This window comes from Gadus morhua, chromosome 7 (genome assembly GCF_902167405.1).
Source record: "Gadus morhua chromosome 7, gadMor3.0, whole genome shotgun sequence".
In the NCBI taxonomy this organism is placed as follows: Eukaryota; Metazoa; Chordata; class Actinopteri; order Gadiformes; family Gadidae; genus Gadus; species Gadus morhua.
Window position 1 is genome coordinate 4,021,298 of NC_044054.1, and position 25,946 is coordinate 4,047,243.

General features: G+C 50.5%; 1 protein-coding gene across 1 annotated transcript; it reads right to left on the bottom strand.

Moving 5' to 3' along the window:
- Positions 1–25,378, bottom strand: mxra5a (matrix-remodelling associated 5a). The gene is given in 11 exon segments (XM_030361973.1): positions 1–2,254; positions 2,256–3,197; positions 3,609–3,717; positions 6,139–6,456; positions 7,018–7,835; positions 8,442–8,578; positions 8,997–13,685; positions 14,173–14,563; positions 24,058–24,187; positions 24,518–24,762; positions 25,177–25,378. Coding segments are annotated over 10 exon segments (8,004 nt in total). The 5' UTR covers positions 24,715–24,762; positions 25,177–25,378; the 3' UTR covers positions 1–1,981.
- Positions 25,379–25,946: the final 568 nt, after the last annotated feature.

The following is a 25,946-nucleotide window of genomic DNA, read 5'->3' on the forward strand; positions in this document are numbered from 1 at the left end:
AGAGAGAGAGAGAGAGAGAGAGAGAGAGAGAGAGAGAGAGAGAGAGAGTAACTGCATGAGGCAGTCAAAGTGCCGGTCAGCTGCACTAGGGTAAAAAGCGACTCCAGACCCCAGATGTTCCTTCTGGAAGAGAGGATCTGCTCTCTGTAATGAGTCCCAGAACAGTGATTACAAGACGCTGGCCTCTGGGAGAGAGCACAGCTGACCTAGTTCCTTCAAACTGTAAACTCTCGGGCTCTATGAAGCAATCTTTTCCTCTGACTCAACCAATTTCGATTTTTTTATTTTTAGTGATTATTGCAGTAGAAATGCGATTAAAAAAAAGCTCTCTTTCTTCCCGTCGAGAAGTTTGATTTATGGAGTGGATTTGTGAGAAACTAGGCAAATAGGCATTTTTTTCGTGTCATGTAAAATCCTCCTCCTCTTTTTTTGTTTCACGGTACAAATCTTTATTAACATGTACAAAAACGGCACTATAAGCTGTACATCAGTTTGTCCATAATGAATAATTTACAATTTGCATTCTTAATTATCCCATTCCTATTTGCCATTGAAAGTTGTGGATTCAACTCATTGAATCTGCTGAGAGATAAAACTTACAAAAAATGCTATAAAATATGTTTCTGTATCAGATAAAAAAAAAATATATATATGAACTGCCATGGCAGCTGTGATCTCAGCCCTTATCCATGTGCGTGAATTGGACCAGCACCCATCCAGCTATCACTATCGCTGTTTTAATCATATAACTTAGAACTATATCCCCCATTTACAGCGGTGAAATAACTTAGAAAGAATATCCCCCTTCTACAGCGGTAAAGCTACAAACATTTACACTGCTCTTAAACCACCATCGTCTGAGCAAGCAACATGCAAAATACCCCTTACTGAACCGGACCGGAGCCGGGGGCCACAGGGGGCCCCTAGGATCCGCAGCCCTCTGATCAACACAACAGATTTTATCGAGCGCTGACGCTGGAACAGCTGAAGTCCCGAGTGTCAGATTCCCGGCTGAACCCCGTAATCCACATCTGTTCCACATCTGCATTTCTTTCAGTCACAACAGCTATAGTCGTCTGTAATCCTCTGACTTGGATTTAGAGCGAGCAACCGCACCCTGAATCTGGATGCTCTTCCTGGGTCGCGCCTGAAATCGCCATTTCCCCCATTTTTCCGGGTGTGCCCCGGTGGGCACCTTAAATCCCCTTCTCCCCCTTGAATCCGAATGTGTTTCCTGGAAGTCGCACCTTAAACGTCCCTTAAAAGGATGGGGTTGAGAGAGGGGGATGGGAAACAGGGAGTAGGGTGAGAGCGAGAAAAAGGATGATGAGAGGGAGGAGGGATTGAAGAAAGAGAAGATGGGTGGCACCCCTTAAATCACCTTCTCCCCTGAATCCGGACGTATTTCTTGTAAGGTGCACCTTAAAAGTCCCTTAAAGTCCCATCTCCCCCTGAATCATAATATAATAAGGGTCTTAACATATAGAATATAAGTAAGTAGATTGGCGAACACAGAGCATGCGTGTTGTTCATGGATGTCACAAGCTGTGTTCGCCAATCGACCTATCGAGTCTTAAAGACAAGATGGTGTCGACGGGAGAACTACTGATGGTATTGTGTGTATAAAATGTCCTTTTTAATAAACAATCTCTACACTTACCAAGTTATCAATGCCTCGTTTTATATGTTAAGACCTTATTATATGACCAAAGAAGTGTCGGGCTACTTCTAGCCTTGTAAGTGGTTTAAAATAGCGATTTAGTTTTTACCATGAGACATGCCCCCATCGTTCCAAGTTTATAGCGTTTTGGCAGAATCGGCTAAAAGTTGCCAACTTAAGAATGCGTCTATATGCACGTTTTTGCTACCAAACGAACATTCCAACTCGTTATCATACCAAACATATCCCAGATCCAATTTACACTGGATTTCTCCTTTAATGTCCATTAAAGTCCCCGATCCGTTGTGGCTCCTCCATCCCTCAGGAGATGTTGAGGTAGGTCTGCTTGGAGTCCACACCCACCGCGTTCCGCGCTGTGCAGCGGTACAAACCTGCGTCCCTCGGTGTCGGATTCTGGATGACCAGCGCCCCCTGCGGGTGGACGTACTTGTTGCCGTAGAGGCGGGGTTGCGTGCCCACGGCGAGTCGCGTGCGATCCGGCGTCTCCCAGGCGACCTCTGCCCGGGGTGCGCCCGTGGCCGCACAGTCCAGCTGGAGGGCAACGCCCCTCTGGGCGTGGCTCACAGGGGGGGGGGCCGCTGGTGATGCGGGCGGGATGCGAAACCACCACCACCTCCGCGCGGACCGTCGGCACAGCAACGCTACGCCAGTCCGATGTTCGACAAACATACGAGCCGTGGTCGTGGGGTGTCGCCTGCCGCACTGCCAGCGTGCCGTTGAGCAGCACGGTGTACCGGCCGGCGGTCTGCGGTTGAACCAGCACCACCCCGGTGGGCAGGGTCCAACTCAGCCTCAGGGGGGGGTCCGAGTCGACTGGGCAGTGGAGCCACAGCGGACCCCCGTTGAGGACCATCACCGGGGCCACGCGGGATTTATACCGGCGACCCGTGGAGCGCGGGGGGGGAGGGGCCACCCTGAGGTCCACCCCCAGCCGTGCCTCACCGCCCTCGCTGCGGGCCACGCAGGTCAGCCGGCCGGCGTCCACGCGGCGCGGGCTACGTAGCTCCAGGGTGCCGTTAGAGAATGCCGCCACCCGCCCGCCGCCCCCGCCATACGGCACGGGGACCACGGCATCCCCCGGGAGCACCCATGCCACCCGGGGCCGTGGGGTCCCGGACGCCGCACAGTCCAGCAGCAGCCTCACGCCCTCGGTGGCCTTCACCATTACGATGGAAGGTCCGTTGATGGAGGGCGGAGTCAGCAGCACCTCCAGCGCCGTGGTCGTCCTTGGCGACGGCCCCCCCTCCGGCACCAAGCAGGTGTAGTTCCCGCTGTCGGAGCGCTGGACTCGGTGCACCACCAGGGTGCCGTTTCCAAGAAACTCGTACTTCCCCGAGACGGGGGTCACGACCCGTTGGGTGGGGGAGATCCAGGAGACCTTCGCCCCTCCCCCTACGCCACCGCCGCAGGGGAGAGAGGCGGAACCGCCATAAGTAACCATGATGACCCGGGGGTCCTGTGGCGTCGGGTGACCGTTACTTTGACCTTCGGCCACGATGTTAACCTTGACCCGCACCTTCATCAGGGGGAGAGAGAGAGAGAGAGAGAGAGAGAGAGAGAGAGAGAGAGAGAGAGAGAGAGAGAGAGAGGAAGGGTGAGAGAGAGGATGGATGAGAGAGAGAGAGAGAGAGGAAGGGTAAGAGAGAGGATGGATGAGAGAGAGAGAGGATGGATGAGAGAGAGAGAAGAGGGTGAGAGAGGGAGAGAGAGGATGGGGTTGAGAGAGGAGGATTGGGGAGAGAGAGCATGGGTGGGAGACAGAGGAGGGTGAGAGAGAGAGGAGGGGTTGAGAGAGAGAAAGAGAGAGAGAGAGAGAGAGAGAGAGAGAGAGAGAGAGAGAGAGAGAGAGAGAGAGAGGGGGGAGGGTGGGAGAGAGAGACAAAGACAGAGACAGACAGACAGAGAGAGAGAGAGGGAGGAGCCTGACCTTTATCTGGTCCTTGCCCAGCGTGTTTTCGGCGTAGCAGGTGTAGTCGCCCTCCTCGGGCGCACCAACGTCGTTGAAGAGCAGCGTGCCGTTGTCGAACACTACGTATCTGGGAGGTAAACGTGGCAAATGGGGGGGAGGGGGAAGGACAGCTTAAGTTTAAAGTTCGGATCTGTCTGTCACTGTGGCAACAGCAGTGGGGGAGGGGGGGGGGAGGCCAGACGGTAAAGTTTGGACGAATCCCGAAGTAAAAGAAATTGACGAATTCAGAAGTTTAAAGTGCGGAAGATGCCGATGTTTAAAGTTCAGATAACTCAGAAATTTTAAGTTTGGAACTAGGCCAAAGTTTATAGTCTGGAACGAGGCCAAGATTTTAAAGTTCAGACGAGGCCGCAATTTAAAGTACGGACGACACCGACTTTGAATAGGTTGTTTAATTTCACCAGAACGTACAACACACAATAAGTGTGTACATTATTGTCACATTTATTGCCCTCGGCAACGGACCAAAAACACACTGAAAGTGGTGTCAAGAGACATCAATGAGCCGTGAAATGCAAAATTAGTTTTTAACACACCGGATTACATTAACGATGACCGGCGCGGTCGGTTTTATGTCTCTGCGTTCGGGCGCAATTAAAAACAGGGCTGGTCCGACTGGGTCTCCGGCCAGAGTGTATGAATCTCTGCCAGTGTTGAGAGGATAAGGAGGGAGAGAGAGAGAGAGAGAGAGAGAGAGAGAGAGAGAGAGAGGGAGAGGAAGGGGAGGGAGGGGGAGGGAGAAAGAGGGAGAGGTGAGAATGGGAGTGACGGGGCGAGGGAGGGAGAGGGTGAGAATGGGAGTGACGGGGAGAGGGAGGGAGAGAAAGTGAGAAAGAGAGGGAGAGAAAGTGAGAAAGAGAAAGTGAGAGAGAGAAAGAGAAAGAGAAAGAGAAAGAGAGAGAGCTTATTAAAAAAGTCTTCTCTCTTTGGAAGCCTGCTCATACTCCGTCTTCCATTATGTACCTCCTAGCGTTTGTTAGGAGGTACATTTCCATACTTTCCGTCCCGTCAGCCGAAATTCTGTTTTTATCCGTAATGGGTTTAAAATAGCGGGAGATTGATTCAGTAAGGGGCCCGTTTGGCAGTGGTTACTATTTTGGCGAATTGTGTGTGATTCCGGCGGGAAAATGGAAAAGCAATAGAAGAGCAGAAGTAAGCATGACCATTAGCATGCTGCAGTCGTTCTCTCTTAAGAACTCTTTAGAAATGCACAATGACTCCATTTGTTTTAATGTGAATTATAATAAAGATTTGGGTATCCAGTGTCAAGTACCAAACGCTGGCATACAAAGGGATTCATTCCTTAAGGTTAATGACTTGCAAATATGACACACGTCTGGATGCATGATACTTAATAACCCCTTAGCCTAAAAATCGACAGGGCTTTGTGATTGCCAGACCCTGCGACACCATTCGCCGGCCAAGGCAGTGAGCAGCCCCCGGCCTCTGGTCTCTGGTCTCCCCGATGAAGGGGGGGGGGTCTGTGGGTGACACCATAGAGGTGTTGGGTCAACATGGGATAGGGGTTGTGGTTTTTACCCATGTTGGGTATGGGAAACCCCTCAGGAGTCTGGTTGTTTTTATGGTCACCCCGATTTAGAGTCCAGTTTATTGTATGTTTTGTATGGATGTGGGAGGGGATTTGTGGGAGGGGTTTGGATAAGGGTAGGGATTCTCCGGGGGGATATGTGTGGTGGATAACTTGGTTTCAGCAGCCGATTCAGATCGATTACACTCTCGGCGAGGCTGCACACCCGTTGTGTGTTGTTTCAACGCCTTCCTCGGCTTTTAACCTCTTGACAACTCTCAGATTGAAGGACTTTCAGCAATTTATACAAACGTTCCAGGGATTGGACTAACAACCTTCCGGTTACAATCACCTCGCTCTACCTCCTGAGGAAATCCAACCACCAGCTTGGCCACAAACAAGGCAATATAGCAGGGCCACAAGGCCAATTTCGGCTAGAAATTACAGCCAGACGACAACTGAAACAACACACACATGAACTGTAACCTTATGGTTAACCGGCCAGCACACCATAACCGACTTAAAATGTTTTGCCTGTATGTATTTATGTATGTCAATCATGACACCCACTGCACTCCTGATCATCCCTGGAAGGAGGGATCACCAAATCTGCATTCCTTCCCAAGATTTCCTCCATGCTTATTCAGGGAATAGATGCAGAGAGAGAGAGAGAGAGAGCGAGAGCGAGAGCGAGAGAGAGAGAGAGAGAGAGAGAGAGAGAGAGAGAGAGAGAGGGGGGGGGGGGGGGGGGGGGGGAGACAGAGAGAGGGGAGGGGGAGATGGAGGGTGTATTTTCTTGCCCCCTGGGGGGCTAGGGTCAGGCGGGTGTCGCAAACCCATGGCCTGTTAAGAACTTTCAGACTATACCTGTGATTAAGGGTTGTGATTACAAATAAAGTTGAATTTAATTGAACCGCACAACAATCAGGGACTCCCTCTCTCCCCCCCTTCCCCTCTCACCTGCGCGTGCGTCCGGGCCTCAGCTTGTGGGCGTCGACCATGGTCCCATCGGGCAGCGCCCAGGTGATGTCCGGGTTGGGGAGCCCCGACGCCACACAGTCCACCCTCAGCCCCCCCCCAATCACCACTTCCTGGCTGGACCGCAGCAGCAACTTCCTGTCGATCTTGGCGGCCCGCCTGAGTACGTCGACGCGGTGGGCGGTGAAGTCGTCGCCGTGGCGATTGCGCACCAGACACAGGAAGTCTCCGGAGTCCTCCTCCGTCACCGATTGGACAGTGAGCGAGCCGTTGGCGAAGACTTTGATCCTGGGGTCGTAGCTGATTGGAGGAGAGGAATGTGAAATACTTTATAGCAGTTGTTCTCAAATCGGGGTACTACCCTCTCTCTACCCCTCTCTCTCTCTGCCCCTCTCCCTCCCTCCCTCGCAACTCATGGTAGATAATCCTCACGGTTCTCCTATGATATGCATACATCAGTATTACTGGTACCATTACTATGACAACTTGAGAGAATTGCGATGCTTAACTTAGATAATTTTTTCATTGTTTTATCAACCTAAATGTCCTCTCTTCCCTGTGATGAAAAAAATCATCAGCGCCGCGAAGCGGTTTTGTATGATCAATCTTTTCATTGTGTGGGGAATTGGCATATTGGCACCCCCTCTGGCTGCAGGCGCCCCTGCTTGCTGAGAAGGTGCCGTGCACAGACGGACTGAGACCCTCACTGAAGTCCATAGGGCCATGAGATAGGACATACAAACATACTATAAGTGTGTACATTAAGTGCCAGGACGTACAGCTTACAATAAGTGTGTACATTAAGTGCCAGGATGTACAAACACACAATAAGAGAATAAGAAAGATGTGGGTGGGTCCCACCTGTACTGGGAGTCCACCAGCTTCTTACTGGGGGTCCTCCAGATGATTCGGGGCTCCGGCTCACCGCTGGCCCGGCAGTCAAGCCGCACCGCCCCCCCGTACACAACCTCCATCACCCGGGGTGACGACGCAGAGATCCTGGCCTTGGCCCCGGACCCCGCCCTAGGGGGCGGGAGAATCACACTCAGGAACACCGCCCTCCTCCTGGTTCCCACCTCGCTGACGGCCGTGCACTCGTAGCTCCCGGAATCCCCCCGTGTCGCCCCTTGCACCTTTAGGGTCCCGTTCCGGAGGACCTCAAGGTTTTGAGTCTTGAGGGCCTTGGCGGACTCCAGGAGCTGGGTCCCGTCGGGGATGGTCCAGCGGAAGATGGAGGAGGAGGAAGGGGCGATCCATCTGACGTCGTCGGAGGAGGAGGAAGAGGAGGAGAAGGTTGCGCTGCAGTGCAGGAAGCCGGTCGCCCCTTCCACCACAGTGACATTCTCTAGCTCCAGCTCCACCACCGCCGATGCCGCCTCAATGCGGAGCCTCACCGTGACGCTGTCCTCTCCGGCAACACTACTCCCCAGACACCGGTATATCCCCCCATCCCCAGGTTCCGCCCCGGCGATCCTTAAGGTGCCGTTGCCGAGGACGACAAGCCGCCGGTTGGGCAGCGAGGCGGTGGCGTCAGGGAGGAACCAGGTGACCCTGGGCGGCGGGTGGCCGAGCACGGTGCAGTCCAGCTGGACGCCGGCGCCTGAGGCCACGGTGACTACACGGTGCCGCGGCTGCAGCACCCTGGGGTGCTGGAGGAGCACGGCCAGGTCCAGGGTCACCTGGTGAACGGGTGAACGGACTGAGTTTATGCGGCTGTTCTAACCAATTGCCACTCCAAGCGCTTTGACATTCACCCATTCATACACACATTCACCCATTCATGCACATATTCACCCATGCATACACCCATTCATACACATATCCACCCATTCATACACATATTCATACACACCTTCACACACTCACAAACACATGGATGCACACATTCACCCATTCAGAAACACATTCAGAAACACATTCACCCACTGAAGCACCCATTCACCCATTCAAGCACACATTATCCCATTGATACATTCACCCATTCATGTGACCATTCACCAATTCAAAAACACCTTCATTCAACCACTGAAACACACATTCCCACATTCATACACTCATTCACCCATTTGTACACACATTCACCCAATCATGCACACATTCACCCAATCATGCACACATTCACCCATTCACACAACGAAGGCAGAGTCGGTCAGGAGCAGTACGGTTGAGGCGTCTCGCTCAGGGACACCTCGACACTCAGCTAGGAGGAGCCGGGGATCGAACCAGCAACCTCCCGGTCACCAGCCGACCCGCTATACCTCCTGAGCCCCATGTTGCCCACTGACCTGGTCTTCTCCGTGCTGGTTCTGGACTCTGCAGAGGTACCGCCCCCGGTCGGTGGGCTGCGCCCGGCGGATGATCAAGGAGCCGTTGGGGTGGACCTCGTAGCGATTCACCTTGGTGTTTTGGGCGATGCTGCCCCCTGTGTGATGGGGGGACGGAGTGAAGGGGACAATGTACACACAGACACATTTTGCATTTTATTTTCTCTCTCTCTCCCTCCCCCCCTCTCTCTCTACCCCTCTTGCTCTCTCTCCCTCCATACCTCCCCCCCTCCCTCCCTCCCTCCCTCTCTCCCTCCCTTTCTCCCTCTCTCTCTCCGTCCCTCTCCCCCTCCCTCCCACTCCCCATCTCTCCCTCCTTCATTTAAAACAAAAGGCCATCCAGGAGTCTCAACTATACTACGTTAGACATAATCGTAATGTATCGTTATCAGATTGTCTAACAACACATTGATTATCGCAGCATCGTGGTATCGCGATATCATCAATACTGTGGCCCATGTATCACATCTCGTATTGTGAGAGAACCTGTGATTCCCACCCCTAATAACACCATACCTGTGGACACCTTGGTCCAGGACAGGAAGGGGTGTGGCCATCCCACGGCCTCACAGGGCAGGAGGCCGTCGGCCTCCGCGTCCACGGTAACCGTCTGGCCATAGACCCTCATGATCCACGGGTTCCCCCTCGGATGGGGGAGGGGCGGAACCAGACCGGGACGGGGTCTCACCCTGGACCGGTCCTCGGGGGTCGGTCTCTCTCTGTGGGGCAGTCTCTCCCCGGGTGGCGAGGAGGACCCCGAGATTGCGGTGGACTCAGCCTCGGTCGCCACAGGGATTGCGAGTACCGGGGTTGTCGTAGGTACGACGGGATCGGCGTCCGACACACTCGGAGGGTCCGGACTCAGGTTCATAACGGGGTGAAGATCACCCGCATTTCGGTTCTGTGATTGTGTTTCACTGCGGGGGGCGGGGAGTGTTAGGCCCGTTTTGCTGTAATTGCGTGGATAATGGGATTGTCTGTATGGTGAGAGAGGGGGTAGTTCCCCGCCCTGCCCCTGCCCTTGGCCTGGGGCTGTACCTCGCACCTGGCTGTCCGAGATGTGGTTGAACCCAGAACCCTCCGGACTCGGCGTGGTCAACGGAACCGAAAAGTGCTTTGTTCCACCCCCTGCTGCGGAGGGAGTGATGGCGAGAGCGACGGTCGGAGTGACAACCGATAGCGCCGTGCTGGAGATGGGGGGGTTTGATGTGGAATATGTCGTCGCCGTAGGTGTAGGTGCGACTGCGCCTGGAGTCGAACCAACCGATCCCAAGGCAGGGTCCATGGTCTGGCTCAGACCCTCGTCGAAAGCAGCATCTAAATCGGTCAGATCCATACTCGGGCCTGAGCTTTCTCTAACTAACAACCCCTTCCTGGTTGACGGGCGTTTCGCAGTTACAACGGCTGTAGTCGAACCAACCGATGGTGGCCAAGGATGGAGGCTTTGGCGCTGATGCTCGTTGACTGCAGCATCCGCTCCAGTCAGATCCAGACTCAGGCTTTCACTTCCTTTAACTAACGACACCTTAGTGGTTGTTGGCCGTTTCTCCTTCGTATTTACGCCGTCGTATGGGAGGTCCCCGGGCAGCCCCTCGGTCCCGCTGGGGTTGTGTTCCCCCGAGGACTCGCTGGATTCGTGCTGAAGTGATGGAACAGAGGAGGAGGAGGAGGGCGGTGGTGGTGGCATCAGGGGTGCTGTCACACGGATCTTCCCGAACGGCTTGTTTCCAGCCACTTGGGAATGTGTGTCTCGACTGGTTCCAGACTGGTTCTGTTTCCTGTCATCTGGTCGCCATTTGAGTAGAGTACGAGGGTTCCTGGTGGGAGATTCGACCGGTCCGCGGTTCATTGGAACTCTCACCCTTTGTGTCGCCACTGAAGGCATGACGGCCGGAAGGGCGGTGCTTTGAAGAGTCTGTGGGGACACGCTGGGTCTGTCGGAGCGCTGTGAGGGAAACGCTCTCTCCCCCGCCGCTGAGGCTTCAGAGCGGATGCTCTCATCGTCGTGGCTGGACTCACCGTCGCTGGACTCTCCCGGTCCCGGGAGAGAAGTGGACACACACGACAACGCGTAAGGAGAAGTCGCAGTTGACGGAAGCGGAATCTTAGAAAACATTGTCGAAGCGAACGGTGTGGTGGAAAGCGCCGTTGACAGTAATATCGTTTTCATTGCTCCGGGGGGCGTTTTGTCCCGGGAGGGAATGCCGCGAATGGTGGCTGCTGGTGGAGGTTTGGAGTCTTCAGCGCTGGCGCCAAGAGTCCTGGAGTCATCATCCAGCCCGGAGACTGTGCTTCCTTTGTGACTCACAGAAACTGTGCGCAATGACGTCGTGGTCACTTGGTGGTCGAGGAACGGAACGGTGGCAAGGAACTCGGCCGTCGCGGACGAGGCCTGTTCTATTTTTAGCGCCACCACTGAGGAGGTCGTACCCGCTCTTTCCGAGACGTTTCCGTTTCCGGAGATCGAGGCGGCGGCGATTAACTGCCGCGCTCTGTTCAGCTTCTGCCTCCGTCTCTTCTCCTTCGTTTTCCTCCTCTTCCCACCGTTCTTCCTCTTCGAATCTGGGCGCTTGCGTCGGGGGCCTCCCTCTCTCCCCCTCTCCCTCGTCCCGGCCAACGCCGGCGACGCTGTGATGAGCGCCCAACCATCAAGCGTCGTTTCCTCCGTTGGAGAGGTCGACGCCCGTCCGAGGAATTTCACACTCAGAGGTCGGGTGGGAGCAGCTGGCAGTGGGACCCCACTTACCTCAGCGGCGGCAGCGACCCCTCCATCCTCCCTACCCCCGCCCTTCTGTGCCTCCCTCCCCACATCTCGCCACGGGGGTGTTGCATCTTGTGTTGTGACTACCCCGACGTCTGTGTCTGTGTCAGTATCGTTGCCGTGGTGCCCCTGGGATGAGTCGTTGTGGGTTACACCGCCGCGGCTGCTCGCTCTGTCTGTGTTCGTCTGCCAGCGAGTAAGACGGCTCTGCGGCCCAGATGTGGTGCTCTGCTGCAGGTCGGGAAGGCGGTTCTGCAGGTCTGGGTTAGTGAGGGGGGTAGGGTGTTGGTTCTCGTCTCGGGTGATTTGCGCAGAGCCTATGGTGCTTTGAGTCGTGTGCTGCACGGCACCAGCCCTAGTGTGTGTGACCGGCGCGCTCAGATTCACATGTGTGCTTTGTGTGTTGCTCGGGGTCACATGTGTGCTCTGTGTGTGCGCTAATTGCGTGTTACGAGAAACCGCCGTAAGTGGGGTGTTGTGTGTTCTTCTGGGGTCGGGGGTTGCGTGGATGGCGTTGGTGCGGGTGTCTGAGGTCACGTGGGTTTTTCGTTTGCTCTCCGACGCCCTCGGCGTGCTGGGTTTGTAGTCCGCAGTGCTTGTGGTCCGTGTCGGGGTAGGTGTTGTTGTTGCGGTGTGGAGGACCTCCGCTTTCTTCCCCTGCATCGCCCCGCCCTCTCCGGAACCCTCCACATTCCCCTCCGATGGCGTGGTCTGTTCGATAAACGTCCGCTTCCTGACCGACCTTTGCGTTTGTCGGACCGTGTTGGCCGCCGTGACGCTGTTCTGACCAGTTTTATCGCGCACCTTGGCCAGGATGTCTGCCCATTTCCCTGGGTCGATCTTGTTGCTCGCCATGTTGACCCGTCTGCGTACGTCCGCCACCGGCTTCCTGCCATCGACACGCGGCTGGACGGGTTTCCGCGATACCAGCGGCCTTCTCCACGTCGTCCTGAATGGATGTCCGGCCCTCCTTGCCGGGATGAGACCTCTACGTCTACTGACGTCCGGTTTGATCGGCTTCCCGCCTTGGTCGTCCCCGGAGCCGTCCACAGACTCCTCGGACCGCACCTTAATCCTGGTCCGGAGTCCGGACGCCGACTGTGGCGACTTTGCCAACTTCCTCTGCGTCGTACTCGCGGCCTGGGTGATGCGTCTGGTGACGTTGACCTCCATGGCGAGCGTGTCCACGCCGTGTCGGTTGATGGCCACACATTTGTAGTACCCGCTATCCAACGGCAGACTCTGCGGTACTCGCAGAGAGCCGTTGGAGAACACAAACACCCTGGAGGTGTTGGCCTGGTGGCTGACGATGTTACGCCCGGGGAGGATCCAGTGGATCTCCGCATCTGGGGCGGCAGTGGACTCGCACGGGAGCGTGATGGGCTCGCCTGCGTGCCACTGGATCGGCGGAGATTGTGGACGGTCGTCGCCAGGTGACGGGGCGGACGACTCCTCGATCACCAGTCGGAACGGGAGGATGTCGAGGTCTCCAGGAACAGTGGCGACGCAGTGGTACAGGCCCGCGTCTGAGTGGTCGACCGATGTGATCAGAAGCTCCCCGTCGCTGGATGCAGACACCCTGCCGTCCGGAACGCCATGAGGCACATCAAGCCGGGAACCGTCCGGAAGAATCCAGTGGTGTTGCACCTTACCGGAGCTCCTTGAATTACATCGCATCCGAATGGTGCCGCCCACCGTCGTCACAACAAAAACCACCCCTTTTGTTGCGGTCGTGCTGTCCGACCCTATCATGACCCAAGCCCGACTCCGACACCTCTCAAGCACCGCCTCCACGCTCTGCGTGATCCGGGAGCTCAGAACCAGCTTCACCTTTTTCCCCGTGGAGCGCGGTCGGTCCAGTCGCAGGCTCAGTGACGGCTGCATGAGCCACAGCGGCCGGGCGGCGACGATGACCTTCACACCGGTGTAGTACTGCGCGTCCCGCTCCGTCTCCTGCCGGTACCGGTAACTCCTTTCCGGATCCTTCCCCAGTAGCTCCTCCCGCTGCAGGTGTGCCGGCACGTCGCTGTAGTACGCGATCAGCCTCCAGAGTCGCTCGTAGTTCTCCCGGTCGATGGGGCAATCGAGGTCCGCCGACCAAGTGAGGTTGGCAGAGAGCCGACCCTCGCTGATCTGCTCCCAGGTGACTCGACCGAGTGTGTGGGCCTCGGCCACCTCGCACACCAGGTCCACCTTGTTGCCGTGTTCGTCCGAGAGGCCCACGGTGGTGTTTCCCAACGGATCCCAGAGTTTGTCCGGAGTCGCAGCGTCGATGCCGGGAGCCTCTGGGTTGGAGGGTCTCAGAGGCGACGCGATGACGGGACCAATGCAGACCATGTCATCCAGGGCCTGCATCTCTTTGCCCTGAAGGTGCAACGGAGAGGAGCACATGGAGCACAGCTCTCCTCCAGGGTATTCTTTGTCTTTTTTGCACTTGAGGACACCTGGAGTAGAGGGGGGAACCGGAGGGACGTTTGTGAACATGTTTGGAAATTGAAGAACCGATTCATAGATCAGTATCGATACTGATACTACTTATATAATACTGTTACACTGCCATGCACTTATTGTATGTTTGTGCATCCTGGCATTTAATGTACGCACATATTGTGTGTTGTACGTCATGCACTTAAAAATAGCATTGTTTAGCGTCTTATTCTAGCCATCTCTTTTGAATGGGTAAATGGATGAATGGGTTAACCTATCGATTGTAAGCGCTTGGCAGGAATCGGAATCGGGAAGGAAAAAACTGTGTTGGATACTCAATATCGGCCAATACTCAAGTTCAGGAATCTGAACCGGTATCGAGGAGGTAAAAACTGGTCTCTGAACATCTCAAGAATCGAATCTACGCAATTCTTTCGAAAAAAATAACGGTATCGGATTCCACGTTTTTCCGACACAACAACGATAAAAACGTGAACCGCTCACCTGGCGAGTTGTGCGTCCACTCCCTGATCCAGTGCATCCCGCAGTCACATCTCCATGGGTTCCCCTGCAGCTGGAGGGTCTCCAGCTGCGGCGCACCCCCAAGCGTGGCCGGAGCCAGCTCTGTGAGGTTGTTCTCCGCCAGGTAGAGGTGGCGCAGGGTGGAGATGGGGAAGTGGCCCAGAAGGGAGAAGGTGGAGAAGGTGTGCGGGTGGAGGCGGCGGAGCCGGTTCCCCTCCAGCTGCAAGACGCGCAGGGAGGTGAGGCCCTGGAAGGAGTCCGGGTGGAGGTGGGTCAGGTGGTTGTGGTCGAGGTGGAGGCGGGCGAGAGACCACAGGCCGTGGAGGGCAGGGCGGCGGAGCTCCGTCAGCTTGTTGTAGCTCAGCTTCAGCATCTGGGGGAGGGCAGGAGGGGGGAGAGGGAGTGAGAGAGGGAGAGGAAGAGAGACACACACACACACAGAGACAGAAAGAGAGACACACACAGAGGGAGAGAGAGAGAGGCAGAGGAGGGGGAAATTATTCGTGAATTGTGGGGAACGATCGGACCTCTTCTTAGTCTCCCCCCTCTCTCTCTCTCTCTCTCTCTCTCTCTCTCTCTCTCTCTCTCTCTCTCTCTCTCCTGCTGCTGATTTATACGGATAGGAATCAGTTGATTAGACGGCTTGTTAACGGATCGCGCTGCACGCGCACATTACGTAACCTCGTTCGATGGTTTTGTCGAGCCGTATTTATAAATCTTAATCTAAAAGACTCTTAGTATGTTTTGTAAACAACTAACGTATAAAGTCTGATTTCCGTGGTCTCGCCTGTGTATTTGTGGTACCCATCTAATATAAAGTATTATAAAGGTAAGACTTACTTTATTCAATCGAATAGAATCAAATGCAATATTTAGAGTTTCAGATTAAAACACACGAACATCAGTATCAATGGATAAGGTGAAGAACAGATGACCTGGGATCAGTTTACCTTTAAGGACCTTAGTTCAGTTTACCAGTAGGGACCTGAGATCGATTTTACCTCTAAGGACCTGGAATGAGTTTACCTGTAAGGACCTGGGATCAGTTTACCTTTAAGGACCTGGGATCAGTTTACCTGTATGGACCCGAGATCAGTTCACCTTGGAGCTTTGTTCAATTTAACCTGTAAGGACCTTGGGTCAGTTTACTTAAGATCAGTTTACCTGTCAGGACCTGGGATCAGTTTACGTTTGGATAGATAGATGGATAGATGGATAGATGGATAGATAGATAGATAGATAGATAGATAGATAGATAGATAGATAGATAGATAGATAGATAGATAGATAGATAGATATGTTACGTATTTTAAGAACACAAGCTGTATTTCCCTCACTTAACCACTAGGGGGTAGGACCAAACATATAAGCCATAAATACTACACATAGCCACAAGGGGAGCAAGACATTACTGAAGGCTGCAATTAATACTTTAGCCACAGAAGGCAGCACCACAGACCAGGCGAGGAAGCCGAGGATTACGTCACACCGGTTCCTCCCACTACTTCCGGTCCGCGCTGTTCAGACCATAAGAGCCTGCAGATCGTGGAGGCCTTCAGATTTCTCTTGGTAGCGATTGGACATGTAATTAGTCAGGTGGCTTAGCAAAAAAATGGGGACACGGCGGACAAAAGCACCAAATTTTTTCCACATGCTCTCCATCACTATACCTTTCAATTTAGAGGGGGTTCCACTTAATCAAGATGGTGGAAGGCGGCCATCTTGGATTTCCAAGATTTTCGCATGTAAAACCTATAAATGTCAATAAATCAGCTTCCAAGTCACTTAGAAGGTCAATCTTGGTGTCAAAAATTACATTTCCTGGGTCAATGAATGCAGTAAAGATGTTAGGAATATCAGTAAGTGATGTTTTACCAACAGTAGATCAAGATGGTGGAAGGCGGCCATCTTGGATTGACAAAACTTCTGCTATAAATGCTAATAAATCAATCTTCCAAGCCACTGTGAAGGTCAATCTTGGTGTCAAAATATACATTTTCTTTGTCAATGAATGCAATAAAGGTATTGAGAATATCATTAGATAATTATTTATGCCAAAAATATATTAATATATTAATTCTGGACACAGAATATAAAGGTAAACTGAACTTTAATGTTACACAAACAGGGGAAACAGTGGTGCACAAAAAATAACAAACCCCTTCCCTAAAAGAATTTCCCTTTGTGATAAAAAATCATCGTGCATCGTCCTGTATCGTGCTCAGCCTTTGTCCAACAGCATGCAGGGGAGAGAGAGAAGCGGAACCAGTACATCAGTCCCCCCCTGGAATTTCATTTACCTTCCCCCCCCCCCCAAAACCAACCCTCCTTTCTTATTAGTTTGCTAGTGTATTTAGTTGGTGTAACATTTGCAACTGCAAAGGCCTGTGCAATTCCACTGTGCTTTTTTGCATGAGCACCTTGCCGTACAGTCCTTTATACAACTGCATTTGATTAGTTCACTGCAGGCTTTTGAAGCGATTGGCAAGGTGCTCCACACAGGAAGCCAGGCCTGGCTGTCTACATCCAGTGTCCATCCCCATCCTTCAGGGCTGGGTATTGGCTGCTGGGTTTTTTCGGATGTTGACCAGATCCCAGACTGGTAAGTGACTCTTTTCACGTGTTGGATCAGTGCTCCTTGGGTTGGTGGAATATGTTCCATTGCCTTGGTCTTCTGGCAGAACAACTCTCTTCTTGCACCATTCACTGATTCCAATTCACTCGTCTTGTCATAAAGAACAACAGTGAAGCGCTCCAGACATCGGAAGTGTTGGGCATCTATGGTCACAGCAGTGTGCGGATTTGCTGCTATGTAGTTGAAGGCCTGTGTGACCTCTGGGTAGGAGTTCCAAGCAATCCATGCTGACTTCTTCCCCTTCCCACAGAATGCTGAGGTTGTGTCACAGCCTGTGTAGCAGTGGAAGACTGGAAGAGCGGTTGACTTGTCCTTTCCCAGAGCGTGGCTGATGGTATTTACATGCAGATAGGTGTAGTTCTTGCCAGTGCCAAAAGCAATCCAGATGTTTGCAGCTGGATACTGGGTGAGCAGGGCATGGAACTTGCCAATGAGGATCACAACAACATCTGTATCCACAGTGCGCACCAAGCAGGTAGAAGAGCCATGCTCCAGGGCATCAAGTAGGTGGATCAGTATCCTAGTATCGGCCTCTTCATGGTTGCATGGCAGCATGGAGTGGCTGGTGTCTGTGCCGACCACTCTGGTTCCAGAGGTAATGAAGACCAGCTTCCCCTCTGGCCACACAGTGGACTCAATCTTCCCTGAGATAAAGGTGAAGAGTTCCTCCTTGTTCTTAGGGTCACGCAGGAAATCCGGCCAATTCCCCGGCAGCTTGTTCTGACCAGACACCTTCCGTCGTATCCCTTTGCCTCGCTTCTCCCTGGTTGACTCTTTTAGACTGCTGGGGAAGTAAGTATCCCAGACGACGTCAACTCTTTTAGAGGTCCACAAGTGTTTCATGATGTGGGGAATAAAGACACAGCTGGCATATTCTTCAAACGTGGTGATGTTGGTAGGGGACAGGAAGTGGACCACAGCAGCTCCGTCAAGTACTTTGACATCAAAAGTAGCAGGAGGTTCCGGTTGTGTCTTCTGTGCAAGGACGTTTAGCAGATCTGACTTCTTTCCCAGCCGTAGTTTCCCTCTATCAGATAGAGAAGGAGGGTATGGATGGTTTTCGTGCTCAAAGAAGGTGCTCAGGTCCCCCTCTCTGTGTTGAGTGGCTATGTACAATCGTGAGAAGAGTGCCACATCATCCTTCAACATTGAGATCTGCCCTGCCTGCTTGCTCTTGGTCTTGGGTGTTGGGCATCTGAAGAGCGGCAGCGAGTTATGTTTGATGGGCTCATGGATGGAGTGTGTGCGGTCCACTATCACTGTCTTATTGTAGTTGTTGTACTGATCCCTGCCCACTGATTCCACAGTGCGGACAGTGTTGACCACAGACCCGTCAATCACATTCCGTGTGTCCAGCGTAAGTAGCTCTGGGGTGTTGTCTAGGAACGGATTGCTCATCCCACTGATGGTGGTCACCAGAGTGAGGGCTTGGCCTTTGAATATCTTCTGTGTGGACAGTCCTTCTTCGTGATGTTGTTGTTTCTTGACTTCTTCTGACATATACTCTTGCTCAAACTCTTTTAGGAGTCGTGCTTGTTCAGGCCCTGCGATCATCCACTTCTTGAAGGCAGAGGGATTTTCTGTGAGTCCCACTGCACCCCCGGAACCCTTCACCAGATCGTTGTTCTGCTCATGAGCCTGATCTATCGGCATGCTAGAGAATCTGTTTGTGGTCTTGTTAACGACCCAATGGCCATGTTCTTGATATTCCCTGTGAATGGATGAGGGCAAGCTTTCCATGTCGCGAATGTGGACAGGGATCCATCGTGCGTAGTTCTGGTGATCAAGGGCAAAGAACCATGGAACAAGAGCCTTGAGTGTCTCCACATAGAGTGGAAAATCCTGTTCTCTGTGGGCCCGCACAAATATCAGACCCAGAAGTTCCATGTTGAGGATGGTATCCCAGTACTGGAATGTTGGACTCTTTCTGATCATGTCTTGTCTCCAGGCTTCTTTGGTCTTCTCATCATGTGGTCCCTCAGGCATCATGTACAAGAAGGCATTGTGCTGCAACTTTGCCAGTGCCAGGGCGCTCACTTGATGGGCATGTCTTGTCCTGGTGAGGTGGGATGCTTTGAGGAAGGAGTCGGCTGTGCCAGTGGATGCAATGCCCGCCTCAGTCAGTGCTGTGGTCCATCCAGAAGCTTCCAAATAGTCACCAAATGTCTTCCACATTGCCATTTCGATATGGAGGCCACCAAACATGACTACACATTTGTCTTCACCATGTGTTTGAGGCCAGTTCCACTGAACATATTTGGCCAGTGCGTACAGTGGTGCGTCCACAGCCATTACTGGGATCTGTCCTGGATTCAGGAACTGTGTGGCTTCACGCTGTACATCCATCCCATGCTTGATCATGGAAGCCGTAGCAGCCTTCTCGTAGAACAGTGGCAAGAGCTGAGTGAGAGCAGGCTGCAGGTCATCTGATACATCATGTAGAGATGCGTGGTAGGCTGACCAGGCCACAATGTCTCCCTGGTCTAGCTCCTCCTTTTCGATCACCTTCAGTGAATGCTCAATCCAGCATTCCTCTTTCACATGTGCTCCACTAAGGTGTCCCTCGATTGTTTTTGTCGGATTGGGTGTCTTGGGAACAGCCACATTAGCCTTCTTGAGTGCAACTGCCGGCACATTGGTGAAGTTGTCAGGTAAGCGATGATTCCTTTTTGTTTCTGGCGAAGGCATGCCTATTCCATCCTGGCAGTGTCCCACATTAGACATGGAGGGGAACTGAAAAAGACTGATGCCTGTGCCATGGAAGGAACCTTTGGCTGTGGTGCTTGATGGGTTATGATCAATGTTGTCGAGAGCACTAACAGTGAAGAGGCCTTTGCGTAGCTGAGCAGGACACACAACACCGTTCTTCTCAATGTTCTCACAGACAGCTGTAGCCAGCTGATTCTCCACTTCCACCACCCGATCATAGCTGACACCGAGGCCCAAATCAAAGAGCTGTGTTATCACTTTCTTTGACCTGGTCTGCGTGTGCATACTTAGTCCGATGTAAAGTGGCAAGGGTGGTTCGTACTCCAGTGAATGTCGTGATTTGGAGGTTGAAGCCTTCTTCTTACAGTTAAACAAGATGGTCTGTGAGATAGTGAGGCAGGCCTGGGAGTCAGTAGTGCTCTGATCCTTCAGGTCTGCACCGACCAGCATCATTGTGACCAGGGTCTTGAGACTGGTGGGAACAGAGTTCTGCTGGCATTCCGAGGGGAACGAGGCATTGAACCTGAATCCAGCAGAGTTGAATATATCACGGCGCACAAGTTTGGCAGCCTTGGCTAGAATCAGTGCATCCTCCACATGGTCAGAGTTCAATGTCTGCTTCAACATTTCCTGCATTCCTGGTTCAAAAACAAGTACCACATTCTTTCCATCTCTTTGCTCCTGAGCATAGGGAAAGTACTTCAGGACTTGTTCCTTGAAGCGGACCTTGTTGATTTCCTTTGTGATACCAAGCTTGAGCAGGCGGTTTTCATACAGTTCACGCAGGGATGAGAACTTGAAGTGGAATTGACCACCTTCCACAGAATTTTCCACATGGCTGACAAGCTCTACAAAGGCTTTGGATTTGATTTGTCTCTCTTGTTTCTTACAGTCTGAGGAGTTTTGGCGTTGTCTTGTTAGCGATCGATGTCGATTTCGAAATCCAGTCAAGCAAGTCAGGTGATATTTTGCCTCTAAAGCAATGACGTCACCACCCGCAAGTCTGCTTGATAGTTCTGTATCACCCAGTTCTGTGGCCTTAACCTTGAGATTCTCATCTGCATCAAGACTCTCGTAGTTGTGAAGTCGTCCATCAGACTTTCCACAAAACAAACATGCGCTCTTGTCCAGAGGCTCACGCCGCTGTCGTTTCTCAGCTGCAGCACAGGTTTCAGAAAAACTAGCTCTCGCCCTCTTCCGTGCTCTTTCCAGTTTGTCTGCACAGAATTTAAAGTGACAAGACTTATGCCACTGTGCACGATGCCTGGCGAACTGCTCCACATTACTGGCCTCATCAAAAGGAAGTGGTACTGGCAGTTGATTCACCTCCCTGAAATAATTCACATTGTCCAGGAAGGATTTGTATGGCTCAGAATTCTCTTCAAATCCATCCGCATTTAAAGGGCATCGGAGTGGTTCATGAGTAGACTTTTGGCATACAATACACAATGTCCAATCCATCATGTGCACCAGATCATTAGTTCAAGTATGGCCCTGTCTTGTATCGTATAGTATCAGCTTGTCTATGACAGTTCCTCTGATCCTGCAATATGACCAGAAAAATACTATTAGGCTTATTTTACCAGTAAAAAACACATGGCAATGACTGACCTTGAAGAAATAGCCTACTCTGCCTTATCTACCCTTACCTCTAATATTAGCCCATGCTTTCTTTTCTGAAAGAAACCTCGCTCTGCTTTCTCAATGACGAATTTTATGAACATAAAAACCACTGGACAAAAGTTACTAGCTTACATGAGCTACTGTTACAGGTACAGCTGTACGTTAGGGCTTTGACTTTTGGCCAAAAATCATATTCGAAGTTCGTTTGTTTATTAATATTAGTATTCGAATATATTCGAATATTTATTAATAATATTTTGACCATTAAATGCCTTCAGTAATACCTGGGCTGAATCCGAATACTTAGTACATACTATTTATGTTCAGTGTCTACTACTTGACCGTACTACACTTAGTACGGTCTACAGCTATGCGTAGAACGCCAAGAACGGTCTACAGCTATGCGTAGAACGCCTCTGAACTCTTCCGAACACCGCCGTAACTCCACCGGATGTTTGGAGATGACGTGTCTCCCCTCAGATTCCGTACTACACAATGCACACTGAGCATTCGGACGCGCTATATTTGTGGCGTACTACAAAATGCATACTATAAGTATGAGTATTCGGATTCAGCCCTGGATTGGGCTTTGCGAGGTTTGTTTACAGGCGTTGCTATGGTTACCGGTCTTGCGTGTTCCAACGGTTTATTATGTTTCTAATAAATCGCTGTCTAATCAATACTTCATTCACTGCCTCTTCCGTGGTCATGGCAATATTATGAATAGACTGCATGGGTTCTCCGACGTCTCTCACTCTTGGCCTGCCCATAACAGGTTCGAATATTAAGGGCTGCCTAATATTCGTTCGAATTTTGATATTTTTTTTTATATTCGAATCACGAAGTTCGAAGTCAAAGCCCTACTGTACGTATAATCTCCCTCTGTCTATTCCCCATCAATTCACAAGGACAAGAGAAAATGTATTTTGTACTTACATTTAATACCCCTGGAATTCACTGGAAGTTGATTGAAGATGGTATAGTTAGTAGTGTTGTTATAACCAGTCAACTGAACCAACGATCTTTTCACCAAACTGACAAAACCAAACTGTCAAAAATCCATCAACATTCCGTGCATGAGCTACTGTCCATTCTATTGGCTCCATTCTATTTTGAAGACTTGTGCTGGCTGCACAAGTGTAATTTAAGGCTCTCACAAATAATAGTATGGGTATATTATACATTTTCTGAATCATCAGAGTGCCTTGAGTATTGAAGTTGTTGAGTTTTGTGTCCCTGATGTTCCTTCATGCCCCAAGGATAAAAGAAAGCTTGCAGTTTAGGCGGAAATTGTGATAAAATGTGTGTTATTTCTAGTTTAAAGTCGTCATGTGACCTCTGCATTTGTCAGACAGATTCAGTCCTGGGCTTAAATGAAAGCCTAAAAGGTCCCCTTTCCAATGATACCAAGCACCATATTATAGAATATTGACAATATCCCTATCATGAGCCTAAACCAGATATACACCAGTTCTCAAAAACTGAATTTATCTTAGGGGGTTAATAACCTCATGAGCTGAAAAAAAGTGATTTCGCTACCACCCCTGCACTGCTATCGTGATTTTTCTAGTACTAGGGGTGTATACCTTGCCAAAAAACAATGATAGCATTTGTCCCCCCGATGATACTGATCAACCCCCCTGGCTCATGGACTAATTGTAACTAAGATAATTGTCAACTAATTTGACTAATTGTGTAAATAGCATGCAAAAAAAATGATCTACTGTTGGTAAAACATCACTTACTGATATTCCTAACATCTTTACTGCATTCATTGACCCAGCAAATGTACATTTTGACACCAAGATTGACCTTCTAAGTGACTTGGAAGCTGATATATTGACATTTATAGGTTTTACATGCGAAAATCTTGGAAATCCAAGATGGCCGCCTTCCACCATCTTGATTAAGTGGAACCCCCTCTAAATTGAAAGGTATGGTGATGGAGAACCTGTATAAAAAATTTGGTGCTTTTGTCCGCCGTGTCCCCATTTTTCTCAAATCTGGTCCTAAGCCGCCTGACTAATGGGTTAAGGTCTATTTTTCAGCTAGGAGAATACTCGCACGTGCTAAGGCACATCTTCAATCTCTCTTTGCTTCAGAGTATCAGTTTACCATACCGAAAATACTTTATACTAAATAAAGTCTCTTTAAAGCTATTCCTTTGGATTCGACCCTTTCCTTGAAGAACTACGTAATGGATGGATGGATGGATGGATGGATGGATGGCTGGATGGATAGATGGATAGATGGATAGATGGATCACGAACTCCAGATATACATACACAAATAAATAAATAAATAAATATTAAGAATAAAATATAATATAAGATATAACATATATATATCCATATCCATATATATACATATACATACACACACACACACACACACACACACACACACACACACACACACACACACACATATATATATATATATATATATATATATATATATATATATATATATATATATATATATATATACATATACATATGCATATACAAAAGATAAAAGATACAACCTAAGCTTAAAAAGCTTTTAAGCTCCTGGGATCAGTTTACCTGGGATCAGTTTTACCTGTAAGGACCTGAGATCAGTTTAACTTGAAGGACCTTAGTTCAGTTTTACCTGTAAGGACCTGAGATCAGTTTACCTTTAAGGAACTGAGATCATTTTACCTGTCAGGATCTGACATCAGTTTACCTGTAAGGACCTGGGATCAGTTTACGTTTAAGCTCCTGGGATCAGTTTACCTGGGATCAGTTTTACCTGTAAGGACCTGGGATCAGTTTACCTTTAAGGACCTGAGATCAGTTTACTTTCAAGGACCTTAGTTCAGTTTTAACTGTAGGACCTAGAATCAGTTCAGCTTTCAGGACCTGGGATGGGTTTACCTGTAGTGAGGTGAGGTCCTTGAAGGCCCCATCAGGCAGGCTGTGCAGGTCGTTCCCGTGGACCATCAGCAGCTCCAGCCTCCCCAGACCCGACAGCGACCTGTCCGTCAACCTGTTGATGGAGTTGAACCTGGAGGGGAAAACAAAATGACGTCCGGCCGAGAGGAGTTAACGTTGTCCTGGCAACACGATTAGAAACAGAATCAAAATGGATTTAAGAGTTAGAATCGCAAAGAGAGAAAAAAGTAAATAATATGAATGAATATACATAAATAATGTAAAATAAAAAGGAAAATAATAATCACACATGCGTAAAATAATAATAATAAAAAATATATATACATATAAAATGATAATAATAATATATGCATAAAATAATCGCTAAATAAATAAATACGAACTAGCCTTCAGTAACGGATAAAAGCAGCGGTTCTGAAGCTGGTTACACTTTGGACCTCACCCCAGGTTAATGCGCTCCACCTCATTGGATATGCCGGTCGGGATGGCGGCGAGGGACCGGAATGTGCAGTGCAGCTCCACAGGCTGAGGACATGAGCAGGGTCGAGGGCACGGCCGGGAGCACGCCCGCTGGGGAGCCATCAGGAGCAGGCCCAGCGCGAGGAGGAGGAGGGGGCGTGCGGAGGCCTCCAGGGCCATCCTTTGGGCTTGAGTCAGGGCCCCGTGGGCGGCGCGCGATCAACACAGCTGCACGAGGGAAAGGATGTCATTTGTCATGTAACGGTTCAACCATTTGTATTTATTTATTCATATGTCTATTTATTTATTATTTATTATTATTTAATTATTACTATTATTTGTGTTTCATTTATTATTTTATTAGAGGAGAGAATACATGAATCTACTAATTCGTGAAACAAAGAACTGGTGATGTTGCCAATGCAAATTAAACAATAAAAGCACACAAATAAACACATTAAAACATTAAAATATTTAGTTGGAAACCTGTAACCCCACAATAAATCGATTTAAAAAAAGTTAAAACACCGTTTGACTTCGTTCTAGATTTGTTGGATGAAATTATAAATGAATCTGAACATGCGTCATGCGTCATGCGTAAATGGAAAAAGAAGAAGCAGTTAAAGTAACGTCAGATCTTACCTCAGATCTCCCACAATCCTTCAATTGTGCTAAACTTCTCAAAACAAACTCAATCATGATCTCCGGGTGAGCTGGATAAAGGCTTCATATCCCAGAATAAAATTGAGCATACCTCACTATTAACAACAGACGAAAAAAGTTAAAACCTAGAAAAGTTAAGTCCAGGAGAGGCAGTCCTGTCAGAGCTCCTCTGAAGAGTGACTTAGTGGAACTACTGTGGGACGTCTGGATAATACACAGGAGGGGGAGGGAGTGGGGGAGAGGGGGAGGGAGTGGGGGAGAGGGGGAGGGAGGGGAGAGAGAGAGAGGGAGGGGAGAGAGAGAGAGAGAGAGAGAGAGAGAGAGAGAGAGAGAGAGAGAGAGAGAGAGAGAGAGAGAGAGAGAGAGAGAGAGGAAGTGGGGAAGGGGAAGGAGGGAGAGAGGGAGGGAGTGAGAGAGAGAGGGTAGGGAGGGATAGAGGGGGAGGGAGAGAGAGCGGTAAAGGGGGCGAGAAAGACACACAGAAAGGAGGAGGGAAGGAGAGAGGAGAGAGAGAGAGAGGGGGGGGAGGGATAGAGGGGCACAGAGAAGGAGAGAGAGACACCATGAGGGGGGAGAGAAAGAGAGAGAGAGACAGAGAGTGACAGAGAGAGAGAGAGACTATTTCCAGTCACTCCAGTGGAATGAGCGCGTCACTCCCCAGACGTTGACTCCAAACCCTCGGAGCCGGAGTGAAGTTCACTTTGTCACTTTTCATTCAGTGGAGTTTAAAGAAAAGAGACAAGAGTTTT